We start from the raw sequence: 24,187 nt of genomic DNA, 5'->3' as shown, positions 1-24,187 counted from the left end.
AGATTTGCCACCGTGAGTCTATGACATGTGAGCTCCTATGAGTCTATGATAGATGGGTCTAGTGACAAATCTATTATGAAAATCCGTAAGAGTGGCAAAAAGTTAAAAGCCCCCACCACAGTACCACGCTACCCAACACAGCCGAGTAAAAGGGGGAAAAAACGAAAAGGACAGAGAAATAAAATGAGAAAAAAACGAACAAGAAAAGGAAATCAAAGCTGGGAAAGAAATAGACCCTGGAGAGAGAAAGCATCCATCCAAGGTCTCTAACAACAATGCATCTCTAACTCCCCTTCTCCCTTTCCTCTCCCTCTCTTCTTAACCTCCCCACCCTCTTCCTAACCTCAAGTCGTCTCCTCTTCTTCTTCCTCTTCCTCCTCTCCTCTCCTCTCCTCTCCCAACACCAAAACCCAAGAAACCCACACCCCACGAACGCGCGCGCGCAGGGGAGGCATCAATGGAGCCGTCCACCAAGCAGCTCCTCCCGATGCCTCAGCAAGACCCCAACTCGCCTTCGTCTTCTACCTCATCGTCGTCGTCGTCATCCACCTCGCCGTCTCACCCGAACCACCGTGCACCACTGCACCCTAACCTTCCACCGTCTCCGAGGCCCGTCCCCCGCACCATCGAGACCACTCCCTTCCCCACCACCTTCGTGCAGGCCGACACCGCCTCCTTCAAGCAGGTTGTGCAGATGCTCACCGGCGCCGAGCAACCCTCCAAGAACGCCACCACGGCGGCGACAACGGCCGCAGGAAACAGCAGCGCCGGAATTGGTGGCAGCCAGGGGGCGAACGGGCCGTGCCGTCCCAAGAAGCCGGCTTTCAAGCTGTACGAGCGGCGGAGCAGTCTCAAGAACCTCAAGATGATCGCACCGCTCGCGATGGGGGCGCTGCCATCGCCGGGCAGGAAGGCCGGCACGCCGGAGATTCTCTCGCCGAGCGTTCTGGACTTCCCGTCCCTCAAACTCAGCCCGGTCACGCCGCTCACCGGCGAGCCCTTCAACCGCTCGCCGGCCTCGTCCTCCGAGGATGCCGAGCGCACCGCCATATCCGAGAGGGGGTTCTTCCTCCACCCCTCGCCGCGGGGCGCCGAGCCGCCGCGCCTGCTCCCGCTCTTCCCGGTCACCTCGCCGAGGATGGCCGCCTCCGCGGCGGCGCCGTCCGAATGAGTGAACCCAAAAGCTCCCGCTTTTGCGAGTGCCTCATAACTATCAAGTAATCGACGAGTTACAACTACTGCTACTACCTCTCTCGCTGTACTGTTCCTCTTCGCAGTTCTAGTTTTGTGGCTGTTGTTCTTGATCTGCTGCTGCCCTGCTGCTGTAATTTTTGCCCCCTTCTCTGAAGGAGGAAGGGAGTTTCTTTTTCTTCTTTGGAGACCCGACACGCGAACGATTGTACAACCGGAGCTCTAGATTTCGGCTTCGGTTTCTCGATCGCTTGCGGGCACTCCGAAAGGATGGATCAATCGATTAATTAAGCTTAATTTTGAGCTTGCTGTTCTAACTCCTATCCTAATTATGACCGGTCTACTGTTTCTCATCTGATGTCTTTCGGTTTGGACTTTTCATCAGCAGCTATTCGGGCTTGATTCCTTATGAACCTAGGTTTTGCATACTATATGCAAGATCTGAAATCTGGGGTTATAATTGTGGTCGAAGTTTTGCTGTAACCATCGCAATTCAATCCCAGCAAAAATAACACAGCATCTGTTTTCTTACCACTCTTCTCTGGCAGGTAGAGTTTGATCCTTGCACACACATGGCCGTTTCACATCCGTGGCAAATTCTGCCGTGTGTTTGTCAGTCCTACACTTGAATATTTCCCGGTAGGCAGTACACAGTAGCACTCCAACCATGCATCCGTAGGCAGCTCTGTACTGTACTACTACCAGCTCAGACCAGTAGTAGTAGAAATCGCTGTAGAGCCAGAGCGAGAGCCAGCAGCAGCAGGAAGACTTGCGGCGGTGGTGGGTGCCCACATGCATGGGTGGACAGTAGAGACCAGTTGTCAGCGGCAAACCGATCGGCAAAGCGCGCCCAGGGGGAAAGGAAAAGCCAGAGATGCAGAGCAGGCAGGCTCGGCGAATCCGCCCCGCCCGCCCACGCAGTCGCACGCATCTCTCCCTCCCCCGGGCCGCTTCCGAGCTGCAGCGGCCACCAAGCCGTCGTGCGCGCGGCGCGCATGTGGCGGGGGCCATCGGGCAGGAGGAAGGCATCATCGCGGCGCGCGCCCGGTGGGTCGGTTAACATGTCCTCGTCTCGCGCGCGGTTAAATCCGCCCGCCTACGCTCGAGGTTGGTCCGGTCGAGGTAGATTCTACGTGGCACATATATATATATTCCACACCGCATGATTAGGTTGGAAAACCGCATACTTCACGTAGTATCTCTATTTTAAATTATACAGTAAGTATTTTTAGTTTATAGTTTATTTATAAGAACAAGGCTAATAATATAGTTAGCAAGTTCACTATAATAATCCTGGTAGTTTTTCTCAGTCCACCGATACCGTAGTTTATAATTAATACATGACCCACTTATCTCTCAAATAGTTTCTTGATTCTTATGCTAGAGCTGGCTATAAGTTTATAGCCCAAATCTTCTTCTCTCTTTCTATCTCTTTTCCATCTCAACATTTAGTTGGCTTATAGCATGCTATTATACTTGCTCAAAGAGAGTAAGATTAAAAGAAAAATATAGTATACTTTAATAATCTATCGTAGATAGGAGTAGAAGGATAAGGTGAAATAAAATAAAAATAATTGTAAAGAAAATGACTAATAAGATAAATATTACTGTGAGTATTGTTAAAAAGACATATTTTTAATAAATTAAAAATCCCCGGCAAAGGCAATCTTGTTTTTGTTGACAAGAAATTGGATGCACGCACACATAGTATAGCGTACGCGTACACCAACTTGATCTATATCAGGGTTTGAACCGTGGTAATCATGATAATTGGTCATATTGGCCAGAGCACAATAACAATGAACCACGGGTTGGCTCACTAAATATCACGAGAATTCAAAAATTTTAACAACATGAAAGAGAAATAAAAAAGTCACGGTGATATATCGGAATAATCGAAACGTACGACGTTCCTAAAAAAACCATGATTATTGATATCGAAAAAACAACATGATTATAGTACTAAACACTACGATCATTTCTATTGGAACTGCAGCAATAATCACTCCTACCATGTGGTTTGACACTCAAAACCACGGTGATTTATTTAAAAATTTAAATTCAAACTTATATGGATTTCACACGACTATCGTGATTTATGCCGATAACCGTGATATCGCTGGCACGTGGTTTCTGAAACGATACGTGAAAAACCTTATCTATACATCAGACACGCGGCACACGTCAGTATGTCACCCTTTACCTCAGTAAAAAAAAAAAACAGAGGATGATAACCCAAGGAAACGGAGACGAGCAAGTCAAACCCAACCAAGAGCAGCCGAATTAATTTTCCAATAGTTAAGCTGCGTACGCGGTCTTTGGTGCATGCACCGCGAACTAGGATAGCTCAACGTACCTTGTTGACTTGTCTGTACGAGTGGATCGGTCGCGCCGTGCGTAGCTGTACGTAGCTGGGAGCGCTTGTTTTAATTAGTGGCCGATCGGATGGATGGATGGATGGATGCGAGGGCCATCTTTCTCCTCACATGCTACTGTTCATAAACTAATCAGGGCCATTAGTTAACTTTCATGTGATGATGCATGATGGGGGCGGCAATTAAATTCGGGCTCAGGACTACTTAAGCTGGGTGCCATGTGGTGCCAATCAAGTCCGTAAAGCATACTGCTCTACATATTTAGCTATTCCGGGTCAGCTAGTTCACACTGTAGCCATGGAATTAAATCAACTGCAAAGTCATTTGTAGCAACTCACAGGGAGAGTGAAGGAAAGAGCGGCTTAAGTGCACTGGCAAAAATCGCCTGCTTTTTAACGGAGGGAGGCGTGTATCACACACGATGGAGAAGGGGGGCGTGCTGAGCCTTTTCTTTTCTTTTTAGACGAAGGGGTGGCCGTATAGTCTTCACTAAAATCAGACCGCGAGAGAGAGAAAAAAAATGTCTTCACGGAATTAATTCTGAGTGGCTAAGTCAACTCAACAGGTGCAACGTAACGTGTGTCTAGATGGAGATGATTTCTCCGGGCTAAGCATATGTCATAAAGGGGGAGATCATGGCGAAGGACACAAGCGTGTCCAGCTGACAAAATCTGAACCGGAAGAAAATGCATGTGAGGGTCCCCCTCTTGTATCTGTTCGAAACAGACCGGTCCCATGCAAAATATCATATCGACATGCATGTTTACTACGGAGTAATACGGTGTATACTGTCACCCTCGTCATTTTACTCGTGTAGATGCGTATAAACCAAAATTTAAATTTTTAACTTTAGATTTGAAGTTGATTTTATAGTTTTTTACCGTAGTTTATTTTTTCGTCTTAGCTTTTTAAATGCTAAAAACATGTAAAAAATTATATTCATAAATTATTTTTCGTTTGTAAATACGTTGATTGTCCTTGTAATTTGACTCAATTGTTCACTACTACTAGGTACTAGGACTAGCAAATGATATAAAAGGGAGAAAAATAATACTTCATCCATTTTATATTATAATACCTTTTGATTTTGTCTAAATTCATATATTAATTAATGTGATATAGAGATATATTTTCATCCCTCAGTTAGATGTCCACTTCTTTCTTGCATGTCAACTACATACATATAAAAAATAATAATAAGAGTGATTAATATGAGATATATCACTCCACAAAGGTCGAACAAGAGCCAAGCCACCAAAGTCTGCATTGCAAGATATGCTCATAGGACCAAACCTAGACTTATTTTTTCAAAAAAAAGTACTCTTTAAAAAATTACAAAAATATATGTCAAGTGAGAAAAATTATGAAAATATGACTTTATTGAACTTTGTGTGGTTGATAGAGCTCCTATTGAACATGAGAGTAACAATAGGGTCCTACCAAACATAGAGAATTCGATGCAGGGTACACCAAGCATGGGCTTTGTCGAACTCTGCTAGTTCGATATGCTTCCTTTGCACTAGACTTATACAATTACTATTGTGATTTTCCATTAAATGTTATTATATTTTAAAAAACATTCAAAACCTAACTAGAATCGAAGAGTTTGATGGCCCCACACCTGGTGTAAGCTACATCATGTGTGAGCCCTATCAAATAGGCTTGGCATTATCCCTGTTGAGGGCGCAACTCATTTTACCCTTGCAGGGCTTTGAGATGGAGGCCTCGAAAATTTCAGGGATGGTGCTGGTAAGGAAAATCACCCACGGGAAACCTGTGGAGCCCTGATTTAATGTAAACACATGAAAATAATGTCACTCATATTTCTAGGTCTTTGATTTTGATTTGTTCATTTTGTTGTATTATTGAAATTTATAATTCAAGAATCATGGTTTACTTTATTGTATTATTATTTATTATGATATGTTGATTGGAGAGAGTATTTACTCAATTTCAAGGCCCTGTTTGGGGCTGAGCATAGGGATTGCCTCAGTGCCATTTTTGAGCCGGGGCTAAGGTGAAATTCGGGGCTAGGGTTTAGGATTTAGAGTTTAAAAAAATCTCAAATCTAACGAGAGTAGTATGTGACGATGTCCCTTCCGATCGATCGACAGCTAACCGCCAATTCGACCGACCGAAAACCCGCGCTGCAGGGTGGGCCGTTTGTGCGCGGGAGGCATGGCGCGGCACGCTTGGACTAACACGCTTGCTTGGTGAGATCGATCACCCGCCAGTGCGCGGGGATCCCGGGATGCGTGGCTCCAAACGTCCCGGTTAAGCCCGCGCCGCGCTGGAACAGACACGGATCAGGTTACTTGTGCCGGCGCGTCGGCTTTGGACGCCGTGTGCTAGTGCGAGTCGCCCCCTGGATTGTTTGTTTTTTTTTTTTACCAAACCCATATACGGAGTATATCACTCCTGCTATACGTACAACTCAATTATACTACATACGTATGATTAAAACACTATAACCATTGATTAGGTAAGTGGGTCCAGTAAGTGATATGGTAGCCGTTGATCAAGTGGGTCATATGTAAGTCGGATGGTTGAGTCATACGTATAGCAATTTCTAGAGTATATATATATCCATACAAGGAACTCTAAATATTGTCCAGGGAACTCTTGACTCTACATATGTGTTCATACAGGATACTCTACTCAGTGTACAATTATAAATGTAAAAAAAAAGTTCTAGATGTTATGTTCGAGTTTCAGCTTATAAGTCATTGTTAAGCTTTATTTCAAAGATTAATTTTAGAGTTCTTTGTCATATTTATTTTTAGCACTAATTTTGAAATCATGCCTACATATATAAAAGTGCTACTTGGAAATTATATTGTCGATGATAAGCAATTATAGCTAATATGTGCATTAATCAAGAGAAATAGGTACACAAATGTATTTATAAATTTTCTGGATCTATAATTTTTTAGCCGCCGCTAGCTCTCTTGTTGTTATGCTATAGATTCTAATCGTGTCCATTTCCGTGAGTATCTACTACAATATTGATAGTTTTGAACTTTAAGGTTATGTTCAGGAGAGAGGTCCCGGCACAGAAAACATGACATATATTAGTATATAATTAAATAAGTATTAGCTAAAAATTAAAAATGGATTAATACCGATTTTTAGAATAACTTTTATGTGAAAGTTTTTTAAAGAATTCAAGAAGTGTGATAGGGAGTAAAGTTGGTAAAAGAGAGTAAAGTAACGTAGAGCAAATGGGAGGCTGAAACGTGTGGAGGAGAGATCTCTTGCTAGCTGCACCTTGAGGTCATCGAGTGGTGTTAAGTTGACTCTTATTTGTTAAATATGTGATCCGAATTGTAACTGGAATTATATCCGGATTAGTTTCCTAGTAGGTTTCTCCCAGTTGTTTCCTACTAGGAGTCGGATTAGTTTCCTAATAGGATTCTTTCGCCTAATCCTACTAGGACTCTTAGATTTTCCCCTATATATACTCTTGTAGTCTGCACGGGAAGAAAAAAGTTCTCATCGTTTCCTCTGCATTGTAATCATATCCTCATAGTGATTATTGCCGGTTGGCGCCCGTGGTTTTTCCCACAAGGGTTTTCCACATTAAATTCGTGTCTCGTTTGTGCCTTTGTTTCTAACAAGTGGTATCAGAGCAGCGAAGATTAATCTACGCTACGTTGCTACCGCTGACCGGGCTTTTTCCGGCAATCTACAGAATCGCCGTTCCGTCGAGATCAGGTCGGAATCGGCGGCGACTCCGACTCGACGTCGCGTCCGCACAGAAGAAAAAGAAAGGAGCAGATGCACGCACGCAGGAGAAAAATTGATCGTTCCAAGGACAAGCCATCAGATCGTGCCGTCCAATCCGCGCTACTGTAGCAGCTATAGTACAGCTACAGTAACAGTATCGTTTTTCTTTCCAGATTTAATTGCTACATTTACCCGATCTTGTGTGCCCAAAAGTTGTCAGATCAACTATTGTGCATCATTCCGAGCACTGGAGTTTCGCGTATCTGCTTGGGTTCAACATATTAATACCAACAGATTCAGGATTTATTCCCAATGGCGAGTTTAAAGTATGATCTACCTCTTTTGGACCGAGACACAAGATTCTCATTGTGGCAAGTGAAGATGCGTGCAATTCTTGCACAGCAAGATCTGAATGATGCACTTGATGGATTCAACAACAAAAGGACAAATGATTGGTCCGATGAGAAGAAGAGAGACCGTAAGGCTATGGCATATATCCATCTTCATCTATCCAATAATATTTTGCAGGAAGTGCTTAAGGAGAAGACAGCTGCCGCGCTGTGGTTGAAGCTGGAACAGATATGCATGACAAAGGATCTAACCAACAAGATGCACTTGAAGCAAAAGTTATTTCTGCACAAGTTGCAAGATGATGAGTCTGTGATGGATCATCTCTCCACTTTCAAGGAAATTGTTGCTGACCTTGAGTCCATGGAGATAAAGTATGATGAAGAGGATTTAGGCCTTATTCTGTTGTGCTCATTGCCTAGCTCATATGCAAATTTCAGAGATACTATCTTGTATAGTCGTGATACTCTAACTTTGCAAGAAGTTTATGATGCTTTGCAAGCCAAAGAAAAGATGAAGAAGATGGTACCTTCTGAAGGATCTAACTCACAACCAGAAAGCTTGGTTGTTCGGGGCAGGCAACAAGAGAAGAACACAGACAACAAATCAAGAGACAAAAGTTCTAGTGGCTACCGCGGGAGATCAAAATCCAGAGGCAGGTATAAGTCATGCAAATACTGCAAGAGAGGTGGACATGATATTTCCGATTGTTGGAAGCTACAGAACAAAGAAAAGCACAAGGGAAATTATAAACCGAAAGGTAAGCAAGAAGAGCAAGGTAAAGCCGCAGTTGCTACTGATAATAAACCAGATGCAGAATTACTGGTTGCTTATGCTGGTTGTGTACAAACCAGTGACGAGTGGCTTCTTGATACTGGATGCACCTATCATATGTGCCCTAATAGGGATTGGTTTACCACCTATGAACCTGTACAAGGTGGTAATGTTTTGATGGGTGATAATACGCCCTGCAAAGTTGCGGGCGTTGGTACTATACAGATCAAGATGTTTGATGGCTGCATTAGAACATTATCAGATGTGCGGCATATTCCCCGTTTAAAGAGAAATCTCATCTCTTTATCTACTCTTGATCGCAAAGGGTACAGATATTCCGGTGGAGACGGAATTTTGAAGGTAACAAAAGGCTCTCTTGTTGTGATGAAAGCTGATATTAAAACTGCCGATTTGTACCATCTACGAGGTACTACGATAGTAGGTAATGTTGCTGCAGTTACCGATTCATTATCGAATTCTGATCTTTGGCATATGCGTCTCGGGCATATGAGTGAAATTGGTTTGGCAGAATTGAGCAAGAGAGGACTACTAGATGGACAAAACATCGGAAAGTTGAAATTTTGTGAGCATTGTATCTTTGGCAAACACAAGAGGGTGAAGTTTACCACATCCACACATACTACTGAAGGTATTCTTGATTATGTGCATTCTGACTTATGGGGTCCTGCTCGTAAGAGGTCATTTGGAGGTGCTCGTTATATGATGACTATCGTTGATGATTATTCGAGAAAAGTTTGGCCCTATTTTCTAAAGCACAAATTTGAAGCTTTTTTGGTATTTAAGGAGTGGAAGACTATGGTCGAAAGACAGACTGAAAGGAAGGTGAAAGTCCTTCGTACTGATAATGGGATGGAGTTCTGTTCTAGGCAATTTAAATCATATTGTAGGTCAGAAGGCATTGTGCGCCACTACACCGTTTCTCATACACCTCAACAGAACGGCGTAGTTGAGCGTATGAACAGGACAATTATTTCAAAGGCCCGTTGTATGCTGTCAAATGTAGGTTTACCTAGACGTTTTTGGGCGGAAGCTGCTTCCACTGCTTGTTATCTTATTAATCGCTCACCCAGTTATGCCATCGATAAGAAGACTCCAATTGAGATGTGGTCTGGTTCCCCAGCTAATTATTCAGACCTGAAAGTATTTGGTTGTACTGCTTATGCTCACGTTGACAACGGTAAATTGGAGCCTAGAGCTATTAAGTGCATATTTCTTGGTTATCCTTCTGGTGTGAAAGCCTATAAGTTATGGTGTCCTGAAACCCAAAAGGTTGTGATTAGTAGAAATGTCACCTTCAATGAAACAGTTATGTTGAATGATAAATCTTCTACTAATGTTCCTGTTAAGAGTCAGCAGAAAGCAAGCGTGCAGGTGGAGCACTTGATCAGTTCAGTACATGTACCAGAAAAAGAGAATATTGCTAGTAACCAAGATGCACCGGTTATTGAAGAGTCAGACTCTTCTGTTGTTGAGCAGTCACCAAAATACTCTATTGCACAAGGCAGAGCTAGGCGAAATATTAAAGCCCCTCAAAGATTGATCGAAGAAGCGAACATAGTTGCTTATGCTATGAGTGTGGCGCAAGAAATCGAAGGTAATGCAGAACCTTCTTCATATTCTGAGGCTATTGTTTCTGCCGATAGCAATAGATGGATAGCTGCCATGCATGACGAGATGGAGTCACTTGAAAAGAATCATACTTGGAAATTGGTGGAATTGCCAAAGGAGAAGAAACCTATCCGTTGCAAGTGGATTTTCAAAAGAAAGGAAGGTATATCTCCAACTGATGGGACAAGATATAAAGCAAGGTTAGTTGCTAAAGGATATAGCTAGATTCCAGGTATTGATTTCAATGATGTGTTTTCCCCAGTTGTGAAGCATAGTTCAATTCGCACTTTACTTGGTATCGTTGCAATACATGATTATGAACTAGAGCAATTAGATGTGAAAACTGCATTTTTACATGGGGAGTTAGAAGAAGACATCTATATGGAGCAACCGGAAGGTTTTGTTGTTCCTGGTAAAGAAAATCTTGTCTGTAGGTTGGATAAGTCCCTTTACGGGTTGAAACAATCACCTCGGCAATGGTACAAGAGATTTGACTCTTTCATGCTTTCTCAGAATTTCAAAAGATCACAATTTGATAGTTGTGTTTATCTTAAAGAGGTTAATGGTTCAATTATATATCTGCTTCTTTATGTTGATGATATGTTGATTGCTGCAAAAGACAAATCAGAGATAGCAAAATTGAAGGCACAACTGAGTAGTGAGTTTGAGATGAAGGATTTAGGTGCAGCAAAGAAAATCCTCGGTATGGAAATTACCAGAGAAAGACGGTCTGGCAAGTTGTATCTTAGCCAGAAAGGTTATATTGAAAAGGTCATTTGTCGCTTCAATATGCATGATGCAAAGCCAGTAAGCACTCCTTTAGCTGCACATTTCAGATTATCTTCAGATTTTTGTCCACAATCAGAAGTTGATATTGAGTACATGTCTGGAGTTCCATATTCAAGAGCAGTTGGTTCACTTATGTATGCCATGGTATGTTCGCGTCCTGACTTATCACATGCATTGAGTGTTGTCAGTAGATACATGGCTAATCCTGGCAAACAGCATTGGAAAGCAGTTCAATGGATTTTCAGATATCTGCGTGGTACTTCTAATGCTCATTTGCAGTTTGGAACGTCTAGAGATGGACTTGTTGGTTATGTGGATTCAGATTTTGCTGGAGATTTGGATAGGAGAAGATCGCTTACAGGTTATGTTTTTACTATTGGAGGCTGTGCTGTTAGTTGGAAGGCAAGTTTGCAAGCAACTGTTGCCTTATCTACTACTGAAGCAGAGTACATGGCTATTTCTGAAGCTTGCAAAGAAGCTATTTGGCTCAGAGGCTTGTATACTGAGCTTTGTGGAATTACGTCTTGCATAAATATATTTTGTGACAGTCAAAGTGCAATTTGCCTTACAAAGGATCAGATGTTTCATGAGAGAACTAAGCACATTGATGTCAGATATCACTTTATTCGAGGTGTTATTGCTGATGGTGATGTTAAGGTATGCAAGATAAGTACTCATGATAATCCAGCTGACATGATGACAAAGTCAGTTCCTGCCACTAAGTTTGAGCTTTGCTCAAGCTTGGTTGGTGTTACGGTATAGTCCAAGAGACTATTTGGCGCGCAATCAATTTGACCTGTGAGGTGTATATTGGTAATTGATGATTTTGATGCTACAAGAGAAAATTCGTCTCAAGGTGGAGATTGTTAAATATGTGATCCGAATTGTAACTGGAATTATATCCGGATTAGTTTCCTAGTAGGTTTCTCCCAGTTGTTTCCTACTAGGAGTCGGATTAGTTTCCTAATAGGATTCTTTCGCCTAATCCTACTAGGACTCTTAGATTTTCCCCTTATATATACTCTTGTAGTCTGCACGGGAAGAAAAAAGTTCTCATCGTTTCCTCTGCATTGTAATCATATCCTCATAGTGATTATTGCCGGTTGGCGCCCGTGGTTTTTCCCGCAAGGGTTTTCCACATTAAATTCGTGTCTCGTTTGTGCCTTTGTTTCTAACATTATTTTGGCCTGGAAATTTTCGGTTCAAACGCGAACGTCACAAACAGACCACCACCACCACAGCACCACAAAAATATACGCAAACGTGTGGTGTAATCTCACGGTTAGAACAGATAATCAAGCATGTTAAAAACCTACAGCGATCACGTTATTTTTCAGCAGTATTGTTTATCTTTTAACCCACGTCCTTTCGTCGCTACGTAAAAATAGTCTCGAATCCTCCGAGCTGGTCAAGTCTTCGTTGGCGAACAAGGAGACAATGCGAGTTTGCTGTTGGCTTAGGACAGGCTATAGCCTATAGGCAACCATTGCCCATTGGGTTTGTGTGTGTTTCAAGTATGGTGAGCGTAGAATCCAAGGAAGCTTTACCCATATTTTAGAGCCGGAGTCAATTCTGTCACAACTAATCTTGTCGTGCAAATGGCACATCCGGAATGAATAATCTTTCTGAAGGAGCAGCTAATTTTCTACGAGATGGATTGGTAAAGAAACAAGAACAACTTGATTTAAAAAAACAGCCTGGAGCTAGCAAACTGAGACTTGGAATTGCATAGGACTAGAGACTAATCAAGGTTATCTTCATGCTAGAAAGCACAGCACCACGCCGGCTCAGAGGAAACTTACGGTGAAAGGGTCCAAATTAGGATGATTCTGTTTTGGAAAGGGTTGCTCACACTTACACCTGTTCCAATCATTCAACCCACTAACAACACTTCACCGCAAAACGCAACAACAGTTGGCTTTGAAGCCACTGTACCAAATGTTCCTCTATCTTTTGAACAGTTCCAGACACGTAAACACCCCAACCATCGTCATAAACCCCATTTAATCAATAATGGCCAATGCCTAAACATTCTAAATTCAGATGGTTATTGTTTAGCTTATTCATGGAAAAAAATCTAAATGGTATATTTGTAAATAAAATAATTTATGTATACTGAAAATAAAGTACGATAAAAAGTCCTAAAATCTACCGTAAATTTAATCTTTAAAAAAGATAGGGCTAATAGGATATCGTTCGAACTTCGAAAGCAAAGGGATTGCAAACAGCCTGCCATTCTGGATAAGGGAACTTCTGTTTCATAACGTAAATGTTTAACTTTTTTGGTTGCAACGTTTGACCATTCGTCTTATTTAAAAATTTAGTATAAATATAAAAAATGACAAACCATGCTTAAAGTTCTTTTGATAATAAAATAAGTCACAAGTAAAATAAATGATATTTTTATATTTTTTTAATAAGATAATGGTCTAACATTGAAAGAAAAAAGTCAAACATTATGAAACGCCGGAGGAAAAAATTTAAAAAATAGGACTCCAATTGTGGTGTTTCGCAAATTTATCATTAGGCCCACATTTCATTGACACAGATGGACCCACATGTCATACATTTCGAATATTAAATTTACAAATGTCAGATGTTTGGAATCCCATTTTTACAAATCTCCCGAAACGGAGGGAGTAGTAAATGACTATCAATAGCCTCGTAGTTTGGACTTTCTTTTGGATTAATTCACGAGGGGAAAACGTTGTTGGGCTTCTTTGGTCCGATATGAAACTAAAATATATCAATATCTTGGAAAGAATCACCAAGCCACGGGAACATGCGACTGTGAGTTAACAAGCTTTTGGCATCTCCTTCAGAAACTGCTGAACTGCAAGGAAGGTAGCTGTAGCTATAGTTCCTGGTCAATTAACTGGTGTGCCTAAAACGAACAAATTCGTGTCTCTTTCTCTCTCTCTTCTACTCTAAAAGAACTCGTTACAAGCTGTCAAGTTACATTTAAGATCCAAAAGGTTACATACAGTTACACCACACTCAAACAACGGACATGTGATGTCGTGCTTTTAATATGGTACTAGCAGTATCTTACTAGATCAAGACTGGATATCTCAGTGAGAAAATACATACATAGAAGAAATATTTTGTTCTTAAGGACCCGCTGAACGGCTGAAGACTGAAGAAGATGAATCAGAACAGATATAACACACCCAAATACTTCCACCCTTATCTTTTCACTTCTGTTTATACTTATAAACCAAAATTTAAATTTTTAACCTTAAATAGAGTTAATTTTGGGGTTTTTTTATCGTAATTTATTTTCGAGTCTTGGTCTTGGTTTTTAGATCAATAAGAATACATATATAAAAGTTTTGTTCAAAAATTATTTTTCTTTCGTAAATATGTTGTTTGGCTTTTTCGATCACCATGAAATCGTTAGCCCCAGAATCTGGCATGATTGCATCAGATTTGATAATTCACATCGTTATAGCAGGTCGAAGGAAATAGCAAGTCTTCTGTAAGATTTATAAGCTTTTTGGCAGCTAAGCCTTCGTGAGCATTGTCTCAATCAATTTTTTCTTGCTCCTATTCTGAAAATCCAGTGATATCCAAATCACATGCAACTGCAATCTATAAGAGAACAGGACTCCCGCACAAATTTGCAACTTGAAAAATTAAATCTTGTGGATTGTGATAGTTTCGTGACATCTAAAGATGGTTTCCATACAAAGAATAGCCGTTGTCACACTTAAAGAGCACTGAATCTATGACTAGTCGTCATCAGTTTTCCCAAGTAAACAGGTTGCCTCCATCCTGTCGCGATCAAGTCACATGTTTCATGGTTGGCAATGGCAGCAGTTGATCATTATGAATATAGTATAAGCTGCGTTATGCAGTATGGAAAGTTAGATAATGAATTTATGAAATGCCTTTTGGTTTTAAACACAAACTTTTTTTTTCAGAACAGAACAAGTCCTCACAGAAGTTGCAGTTGAAAGGGGAACTTCAGTCCTGCATAAGAATAGCCCCATATGAAAGAACTCCATCAAAACATATGATAAAATATAGATGAGTGCAAATCTGTAGTACAATTTTAAGTATGCGCAACAGAAAAATCACTATTTCAATCATATAGAGCATGCCCTTTTCGACATTCTCCATGATGAATGAGAGGTAATATCACATTAAATACTAGAAGCATCCTCTTGTTATGTAGAAGTTTGGTTCTAGTATATACCAATTACCAATGAGCTGTACAAGGAATTCTGGATCGAAGCTGTAGTAGTAACTTAGTGAATCTGAAGGATAGAGTAAATTGTGGCATTGCAGTTTTGATATAAGATATGCAAATACAAGAACTCCAGTCAAATATAGGTATAAAAAAATCCATACCGTTCATTTGGTCAGTAATCTTGAGAGATCCATTTATCCCTTGCAGACCTACAAATATTGGATCAGCTCAACTGCATACTTTCCTTTCCTCGTAGTCACAATTTCCCCAATCTAGAGAAAACAATAACTAATTTAAACAACTCAATCATAGAACTGGTTGCTATATACCCAAGTGCATGGGAAATTCATCACTTTAAAAACAAATATTCATCTAGTAGCATTCAAACATCTTCCAAGCATACTATATTTCCTCATATCATGTATTTGCATATCAATCATCCCTGATTCTTAAAATCCAATTGTCAGCAAAGAAAAATAGTTCTAGTTTCTCAATGATCATCTGAAGATCTGATCCACATGATTCTTGCAACATTTGTCTGATGTAACATGCAGCCATAGGACAGTCAAAACTCTACATGAATAGTAAAGTCACACAGTAAAGGCTGTGGCTTTGTTATTTGAAACTTTTGATCTAATGGTTTCACAAGAAGTGAATGTATTCTCACGTGGAAACAAAAACAAACACACATATGGTATAGATCTTAATTGATGTAGTGATTTGGATCAAGGCACCAATATATTTTGTAAGGAACATAATAAATAAAAATATATATTTAGATCTAGGCAGCCCAAAAGTTCCATTCAGACCCAAAAGAAAAGGCATGCCCTGTGTCACAGGCATGTGGCCCAGGACTACATGCCAATGGCACATGGAGTGGCAATTATTGAACGTCATTGTTTGAAGTGGCAAATACCTGAACCTGCCTTTTCTCCTAACTCCATTGGCGGAACACCATATGCACCAATTGCATAATCAAAATTTATCCTAGAAGTCATCTATTAAAGTGGTAATCGCATGTAAATTTCTACCTTTAATCTCCCCATTCCACTGACAGAAACAACATCCCCAGCCTTGAGAGTTACTCCATTTTTCAAAACTGGCGACCAATTCACACGGACATCACCAGAACTGAACAACAAAAGAGCAATTTGGGTACACAAATTAATCGATTTATGAGCAGTAATTAAACAAAATAATGTGTGAATGACACCATCCAAGGTAGAAGGGAAGAAAATTCACAGTAAACCACTGATGTTAAGATAAAATCCATTTTGATGAGCATAGGAGATGGATAGCTCACAAATTATACCTGATCAAGCTAGCAAGTTTTGTACGTGATATTTTAAATCCTGCACTAGCCAGCGCATCAACCCTGAGTGATGATTCTATCGTTTTAAAGGATTTGGTCCTGCAGTTCAAAGGTAATTTTGAGTGCTGAGTATCTTGGTCCAGGCATTTACAAAAAAAATTGTGCCAACTGTGAGATGAGATGAGATGTCAGGCTAACCTTGGTGGTTCATATTCTAGAGCAAGCAAAGGAATATGTGTGCATGAAACTCCAACTTTCCCAACCTGTTGAATTAACACAATCAAGACTTCAAGAGTAAACTGCAATTGAAAGGGTTTAAAACAACAAGAAAAATACAGCAGTCAAAGTTCATGGGAAGATTTAGATCAATAAAAAAACAATACAACAGGCTAACATGTAACTAATCTAGAGAGTTATAACATGATGCAAATAATCACAAAAAAATTGGAGCACATGTTCTGCTATTTAAATGTGCTATGAGTAAAAATTAATAAAAAACCAGTAGCTTCAGAGCTTCTGTTGTTTGCATGACGTCATGTAATCAACGTAAGTGAAAACATCTGGGTTAAGATAATGTTAGAACTTATGTGTCATATATATAGTTAAGAAATTACAAAACATGCATAAACCCACCTTTTCAAGTGTGGAAGTCAGATAGTCAACAAGTTCAGGATCAACAAGGACCTGAGCACCCCTCTCTCCCTGATAAAACACACACAAAGAGGCACCTCAGACGGACAAAGGTCAAAGTCCAAAACACAATCCAGAAGTTGAACGACTGGGAAGGCATGTTCACCTGCAAAAGTATATCTCCAACTTTGTCCCTTGTTATTCCTGTCCCAAGAATAGCACCAAGAAAATCACCATGAGAACAGGGTTCCAATCTGAAATTCCCTGAGATGCTGAGACGGCCTCAAAGTTAGCTTATATAAAAGATGGAACTGCTTATAGTGCAAATTTGAGAACCTCAAAGCAGCAACTACATCTGGGTTGCTTGTCATACAGTCTGGATGTCCAACTGAAACTCGGCATCGCTCAGCCTAGATAAAATATTAAGTGAGGACGGGGCAGATGGGGTAACGGAAGCTAATAGATCAATTTCCTTTGATGGTACTTGAATTCACCTGTGGATAGCCCCCCTGTGCTACTGCTTTGATGTCTGCCAACTTCTCAATTGCCAGCATACACTCCTTTACTATAGGTGGAGTAAGAAAATTGGTGTGGAAAACATCTCTCCGTTGGGAAGCCCTTTGTGCCTGTATAAGTTGGATGCCATTATAAATTCATGAAGCGCAAGGCACCATATCAGCATCAAATGTTGCACTTGCAACTTGTGTAATTAGCAGTTACAAAACTCTTGTCTCAGTATTTTGAAACTTACAAAAACAAGCTAGTTCAATGTTGTTGAAAGATTATGTTTGCAACCACGAACACAGTGAATCTGTTTGATGTGCTAAGAGAAACTTTCGTTTGTTTCCTTTCCACCAATGTTCACATAGGGACAAAAGTCACCTAATGGACATAACCTGAAGCTCGTAATACTTTCTGAAATCGCTTATTTTGGTGGAGAAAAATTGATTAATACCATGAAGGCATTTCATCAAACACAACGTCTACAAGCCAATATATGCTCCAATAAACCATCTAATCTAGTAATCTCGATAAGTTGGTGTAAATAATTGAGGTGTAATGACAGAAAACGAATTACCATATCCAGAATGCTACTGACTTCCTCGGCTACGTTCCTATCCACGCTCCCCTTAACCGCCGAGTCTCTTGCTGCATCCGCGGTGAAGGAGAGAGCCGCGTGACACCGTCCTGCACCATGGGTCCATGGGTAGCCAAGCGTTAGAATCTTCAGACCAAAGCGCAATCGAACAGAGCGTGGGTTCGGACTTACCTCTGGGGAAGAAGTGGTAAGACGTGGGGATAGCGCGGCGTGCGTAAGGGACGTGAAGGACTCGCCGGAGAGGGCTTGCCAACGAGGCGGCGGCGGCCATCCTTTCTAGGAGCAGTTGAGATGGGTCGCCGTCGCCTGCACTTTCTCCCCTTTGCCTCTGCCCGGCGGCGGTTCTCTGCCCGCGTGTCGGCGCTATGAGCTTAAGCTGGTGGCCGTAGATTCGAGAGGCATGGACCGTGAGATTTGCTTCAAGATTCGCGCGTGGGTTTGCAACAAATTTGGAGAAGACTGGAGGTCTGGACTCTGGAGCCGAAGTGCGCCCGCCGCCGCCGCCATGACCACGCTCCTCCGCCACCGGTTGGGCGCCACAGCGGCCGACGCCTTGCTCGCCCACCGCCTCTCCTTCTCCACCTCTTCCCGCCGCACGCCGCACCGCTTCCGCCGCAGCCGCCGATCCCCGAACCCGGCGCCGCCCTCTCCTGAGGTCGTCTCCGCTGCCATCGGCACCCTCCCCTCCCGTCTCACCCCGCCTCTCCTCGCCTACTCCCTCTCCTCCGTCTCCGATGACCGCCTACTTCTTCCGCTACTCACCCACTCCCTCGGCCTCCCCACCTTCCGCCCCGACCCGGGCCCTTTCCTCATCGCCATCAAGCGCCTCGCCGCCGCCGATCTCTACGCCGACTTCGACCGCACCTGCGCGCTCGCCTTCTCCCTCCTCCCCTCGCTCCCATCCCCCGGGCCCCTCCTCAGCTCTGCGCTCTACTTCTACTGCCAGTTCCGCAGGATCGGCAAGGCATTCCACGTCTACACTCTCATGCGCTCCTCCGCCGACCCCGCCGCGCGCCCCTCCGCCGACACCTACCACACACTCTTCACTGCGCTATTGTCCCGCGGCGGCGGCGACACCATGGTGCACTACATGTACATGGACACCGTCGCCGCTCTGTTCCGGCAGATGTTGGAGGAGGGGGTCCCGCCGGACACGCGCGCGCTCAACGTGCTCGTCAAGGGATACGCGCAGTCGCTGCACCTCAACGACGCGCTGCGCGTGTTCCACCAGATGCGGCCCGTCTACGGTTGCGAGCCGGACGCCCTCACGTACAGCTACCTGGTGCACGGGCTGAGCGCGCAGGGGCGGACGAGGAACGCCAGGGAGGTGTTCGACGAAATGCGGGCGAAGGGGTTGGTCCCGACGGAGCCGGCGTGCAACGCGTTCGTCAGCGCGCTGGCGATGGCAGGAGAGGCTTCGGAGGCGGAGAGTGTGATGTGGGACATGGTTCGGGCGGGAAGGGTGGTCGACGACGTCACAAGGAGGGCGTTGCTGGAGGAGCTGTGGAGTTTGGGGAGGAGGGACGATGCCGACAGGTTGGTGAGGGAAATGGAGGAGAGGGGCATCGTTGGTGGAGCTGAGCGGCGAACATTGCTTCGTTCACTCCATGACGAGTTCGGTGATGACGATTTGGATGTTGGCGATACACGGGGGAGAACAAGGTGACTGTCGTGATGGATGGAGTTGAGAAGCGCTCATGTCCCAGAAACAGGGCAATCAAAATGTCATGAGGAACATGTAACAGAAAATTTTGTAATTGATATGCAATGACATAACTGGAAGGTTCGTATTACGATGTTTCTGAATCACCAGTGTATAAAGTTTACACTGTGGCCTTCTAGCACTCGATCAAATGCATACAACAGCTTGACAAGCAAACATTTTCTTCATTGCTTACTTGCTTTCAATAAGTTATTATCAGCAATATTGCTTCAAGAATTTCAAATGAGGGTGCTTATGACTCGAAAAGTTTGGTATTGATTCTAACAGAGATGGCAACAAGGGAAGGCATAGTACTCCATTCCAGTTGAGTTTTCCCCCAAGAATAAATTTCCTCTGTTCATGCTTCAAGTTGATCAGATGGAAGCCATTCGAGGGTGCTGCCAGTGAACATAGGTACGATCTCTCCTGAACTGTATGAGTATGTATCAGGTACTTTCCAGGCGCTCTTTCTAAGGACGATCTTGGAGGTATTTCTTGGAAGGCCATAAAAATCTGGGCCGTTGAAGCTTGTAAATGCTTCTAGCTTATCAAGAGCACCGGCCTGTAAAAAATGCAAGATATCTCAGGACTCGGATCACCCTACCATTATGTTAGTATCATTACGGTCACTGACATATGAGTTCCATCCTTCTATGGGTCCATATATCAGTGACCGTAATGTCATTATCACGATGGTCGAAGATGTGAATCCGATAGCCACAATGCTTTCTGAGCATTCTGGTTATTATAGTTATTTACAAGTTATGCTATAGATTTGTGGTTGATGCACTTCACACACTTCGTCGTTACAGTTAACTGACTTGCAAGTTATCACCAATCTGCAGCAAAATGTCTCAACCTTAAGGGGGTGATCATTTGGCTTTTTCAAGGAAAAAAGGCAAATGACATATTTGCAAACGAAAAATAATTTGTGAATAAAACTTTTATATATGTGTTCTTAGTAATCTAAAAAGTCAAGGTTGAAAAATAAAATAAGATGAAAAAACCCTGAAAATCAACTCAAAATTTAAGTTTAAAAATTCAAATTTTGGCTTATAAACAGAAGAAAAAGACGAGACGAGAGTGAAAATATTTTTTTTCCTATTTATCAACATGAGATACAAGAGAGATTACCTTCTCAAATACTTTCGCATAAAGGGAAAGAGCGACAGGAGCGCTATATATTCCTGCACAACCACAGGAGCATTCTTTTCTCCGTTTATCATGAGGAGCACTGTCAGTACCAAGAAAGTATTGTTTACTCCCACTTGTTACCGCAGAAACGATTGCTTGTCCTGAGGTAGGCAATTCAAAACTGTTTAGCAAAACAAATCTGCCTAAAGCAAATGATAGGAATACAAACATATATTTGGCATGAAATTTATGTAAATAATGCAAGAAATCTACTACTTATTGAGCATTTATAAAATCTGGACCATTTGTTGAACCAAAGAGGTGTTATTGTGCATTTTGTAGGCATATGTCCTATATATTTTACCTAAAAAAATTCAATAGAATTATAGATATGTGAATAGTGGACCATGCAAGACAGCACGAGTTAAGATAGGACAATTGAAACATACTATGGGTTTCTCTTTTGAGTACAGGTAAGCAATAGTTGTGTGGCTGCAAACCACCCTGAAACAAGGCATTCCTGTTGAGAAGAAGATGTTGGGGAGTCACCGTTGCAGCAACATGACCTGACGAAAATGAAATTTTAGAACCATAGATATGCACAGAAATATAATGCTACTGTAATTGTGCACACCTTCTTTGCATGATTCTACGAAGTTAACCGCATCCATAGTGGTGATATGTTCCATAACAATTTTCAGCTGTGGCAGTCTCTGTACAAGTGGCGCCAATATTTTCTCAATGAAAACCTTCTCCCGATCAAAGGTATCAACATGCTGATCTGTGACTTCTCCATGAACCTTGAGGAAAATAACAAAGACACAACGTCACTCGTACTATCTATACAGTTAACTATGCAAGGAAGTCACTAACTAGAGGCAACACATTTCACTGAATTAGGCATTGTCAAGGAACAAAAGGCAAGGGAAAGTGGCATTCTGAAGTAAAGGAGAAAGACTTGAAACATGGACAAGAACTCAAAACAAATGGCGAAAATACATGCTGGAAGAAGAGCATCAGAAGTACTTACAAGCAAAGGCATCTCCTGCCTAGCCATTTCCTCGAGCACAGGTAAGCATTTCCCAAATATATCAGTGACACCATCTTGGGAGTTAGTAGTTGCTCCGGCAGGGTACAACTTCACAGCAAAAACCACACCGCTCTTTTCTGATGTCAATATGAAGCAAAATATGCAACAGAAACATCACATAGAGAACTCTACAACCCATAGACTAGGAGAGGAAAAAAGAAACATATATGATATGGCACATTATAATCGTAATGGCTAGTATATTAAGCACACCAGTCAAGTTTGTTCTAGCTTATAAGAGATGCCAACGTGACTGTCAAATCACTAAGAATAAGTGTAAATAAGCACTAGGGGTGACAAACGGACACCTCAACCTACAGTGGCACTATGTAGCTACGGAAAGAATAGTACTTCCTCCATCCCAAAATAATTTGAACTAAAAAGATAAACTTGTTTTGAGACGGAGGAAAGCATTAGTTAGAGTCCGTACTTGCGAGCTTGATCTCCTCTGGGCTAGTATTATCGGTGAGGTAGAGCGTCATGAGCGGCACAAAGCTGCTCCCAGGCGGCAGTGCCCTGAGGATCTCCTCCCTATACTCCACTGCACGTGCCGTCGTGGTCACCGGTGGCTTCAGGTTGGGCATCACGATGGCCCTTCCAAAATGCAGCGCGCTGCCAAACAGCATGAAACGATCACGCAAGCAGTCAGGCCACCTCTCTGAGACATTATATCGAACACTAGGCGTGCCTCACAAGGAAAGCGAGCTAGTGGGCAGCCACCGAGCAGACGAACCTATGGGGGAGCACGGCCGCGAGGACGTCGCCTTCCCGGAGGTGGAGGTGCCAGTCGTCGGGCTGCGTGATGGTGAGCTCCTGAGGCGGCGGCGACGTCGAGGCGGCCATGGCGATCGAGATCGACGCCTTGTTCCGGAACCGGAAAGAGGAGAGGTGGACGCGGGACGGCCGGGGGAAAGGTTTGGGCAAATGCTTCGCATGCGGGCTCGGGGAGACAGTGGAAGTCGCGGCGATCTGCATTGACCTCGATTTATGCCGATTCCCTCCCGTAGAAGCGCGGGGTGTCAGGTGCGGCTGTGCGGGAGACTGGGAGAGTGGGGTTCGGTTCCTTCTGTTCTACTAGGCCGCAACCGCACGTGACAACCGGATCAGGGGCATTTAACTTTTTTTTTCTATTCTTAAAAATGACGCATAACATATTTGTCACCCGCTATCTATAACACATGGGTCTTCATATGTGTAAGACACATGGGTCCAGTGGCAAATATGTTAGCGCCATTTCTAAGAGTAGCAAAAAGTTAATTATTCCAACGGATCACGGCTGACTTTTCTGCTTGGCGAGTAGCTTTGAGACTTTGAGAGTGGTTCCATCTGTGTCTATGAATATGGGCCTAGTGTTAAATCTGTGAAACACACGACTAGGAGTGTTATTTTTGCAATTTTCTCTCCGGGGGCTTGCAAGCTGAAATGTTTCTTTTCTATGACTGCATTCGGGGGTGGTGGTAGGTATCCGGCGTGGAAAACATGATAATAGATTAATACATGATTAATTAATTATTAATTATAAAAATGGAAAAATAAATTAATTTGAATTTTTAAAGCAACTTCCATGTAGAAAATTTTCATAAAAACGCATTGTTTAGCAATTTGGGAAGCGTGCGCATGTAAAACGAGAGAATATTGGGTTACCTAGCTAGGAAATGAACGCAGCCTATATATAATCTATAAATTGATTGTTTCATGTATTTATACATGTATGTTTTCTAAACTATTAAACTGTATATTTTAAATATCTATATATATATAGAAATTTATCATCACATCTTTATAGAGTAGATTTTTAATTTAATATTAGTTAATTTTATCATTTATAATATTAAATAACTATCAAAAAAATTAGAAAATCTTTTATTTTTCATCGGAAAAAGAACCCAACTCAATTACCACATGCGCTAGACATGGCCCGGTGGCGGCAGTGGGAAATGGTGCTGGGTGGCGATGAGAGGTAACGCTAGGAGGGCCATGGGCAACAGTGAATAGAAGTGCAGGGCCAGGCAGAGGCATTGTGGCCAAACAACATCATTCAGGTGATACGAGGTGGCGTTGTGGGTAGTAGGAGGTGGTGTTGGGCGGCGGTGGACATAGGGGTAGAGGCGCTCGCGTCGGTCGCTGTCGCATGATACTAGCGGTGGTGGATGCCTGCATAGCATGGAGTGGAGATTAGGGAGCATAATAGTTCTT

General features: G+C 42.5%; 4 protein-coding genes across 7 annotated transcripts; 2 read left to right on the top strand and 2 right to left on the bottom strand.

Moving 5' to 3' along the window:
- The first annotated feature begins 326 nt into the window (after window positions 1–326).
- LOC102713957 (VQ motif-containing protein 4-like) lies at window positions 327–1,508 on the top strand. Its single transcript, XM_006644638.2, has one exon. It carries the CDS (start codon window positions 458–460, stop codon window positions 1,169–1,171), a length of 714 nt encoding a protein of 237 aa, XP_006644701.1. The 5' UTR covers window positions 327–457; the 3' UTR covers window positions 1,172–1,508.
- A 12,951-nt stretch (window positions 1,509–14,459) lies between these two features.
- LOC102713414 (putative RNA-binding protein YlmH) lies at window positions 14,460–18,546 on the bottom strand. 4 transcript variants are annotated; one of them, XR_001551825.2, is made up of 12 exons: window positions 18,237–18,542; window positions 18,045–18,154; window positions 17,461–17,592; window positions 17,303–17,376; window positions 17,133–17,238; window positions 16,970–17,038; window positions 16,535–16,599; window positions 16,337–16,435; window positions 16,056–16,155; window positions 15,186–15,233; window positions 14,774–14,804; window positions 14,460–14,676 (listed from the first exon to the last, which is right to left on the bottom strand). XR_001551825.2 is itself a non-coding variant. In XM_006644637.3 (11 exons), the coding sequence occupies exons 1-10, from the start codon at window positions 18,334–18,336 to the stop codon at window positions 15,234–15,236; spliced, it is 918 nt and encodes a 305-aa protein (XP_006644700.1). In that variant the 5' UTR covers window positions 18,337–18,546; the 3' UTR covers window positions 14,460–14,804; window positions 15,186–15,233. The 4 variants fall into 4 exon arrangements, 2 of the variants coding, with proteins under 2 accessions (XP_006644700.1, XP_015699290.1); XR_001551824.2 differs by having other exon boundaries at window positions 15,186–15,296; window positions 18,237–18,531; XM_006644637.3 differs by having other exon boundaries at window positions 14,460–14,804; window positions 15,186–15,296; window positions 18,237–18,546.
- Window positions 18,493–19,817, top strand: LOC102713136 (pentatricopeptide repeat-containing protein At2g27800, mitochondrial). Its single transcript, XM_006644636.2, has one exon. The coding sequence runs from the start codon at window positions 18,571–18,573 to the stop codon at window positions 19,729–19,731; it is 1,161 nt and encodes a 386-aa protein (XP_006644699.1). The 5' UTR covers window positions 18,493–18,570; the 3' UTR covers window positions 19,732–19,817.
- A 179-nt stretch (window positions 19,818–19,996) lies between these two features.
- LOC102710551 (dihydroorotase, mitochondrial) lies at window positions 19,997–23,054 on the bottom strand. The gene is made up of 7 exons (XM_006646256.3): window positions 22,725–23,054; window positions 22,422–22,603; window positions 21,932–22,068; window positions 21,536–21,701; window positions 21,351–21,467; window positions 20,902–21,062; window positions 19,997–20,329 (listed from the first exon to the last, which is right to left on the bottom strand). The coding sequence occupies exons 1-7, from the start codon at window positions 22,964–22,966 to the stop codon at window positions 20,126–20,128; spliced, it is 1,209 nt and encodes a 402-aa protein (XP_006646319.1). The 5' UTR covers window positions 22,967–23,054; the 3' UTR covers window positions 19,997–20,125.
- Between the last annotated feature and the right edge of the window lie 1,133 nt (window positions 23,055–24,187).

This window comes from Oryza brachyantha, chromosome 1 (assembly GCF_000231095.2).
Source record: "Oryza brachyantha chromosome 1, ObraRS2, whole genome shotgun sequence".
NCBI classification, from domain to species: domain Eukaryota; kingdom Viridiplantae; phylum Streptophyta; class Magnoliopsida; order Poales; family Poaceae; genus Oryza; species Oryza brachyantha.
This window is presented reverse-complemented; position numbering and strand designations above follow the sequence as displayed.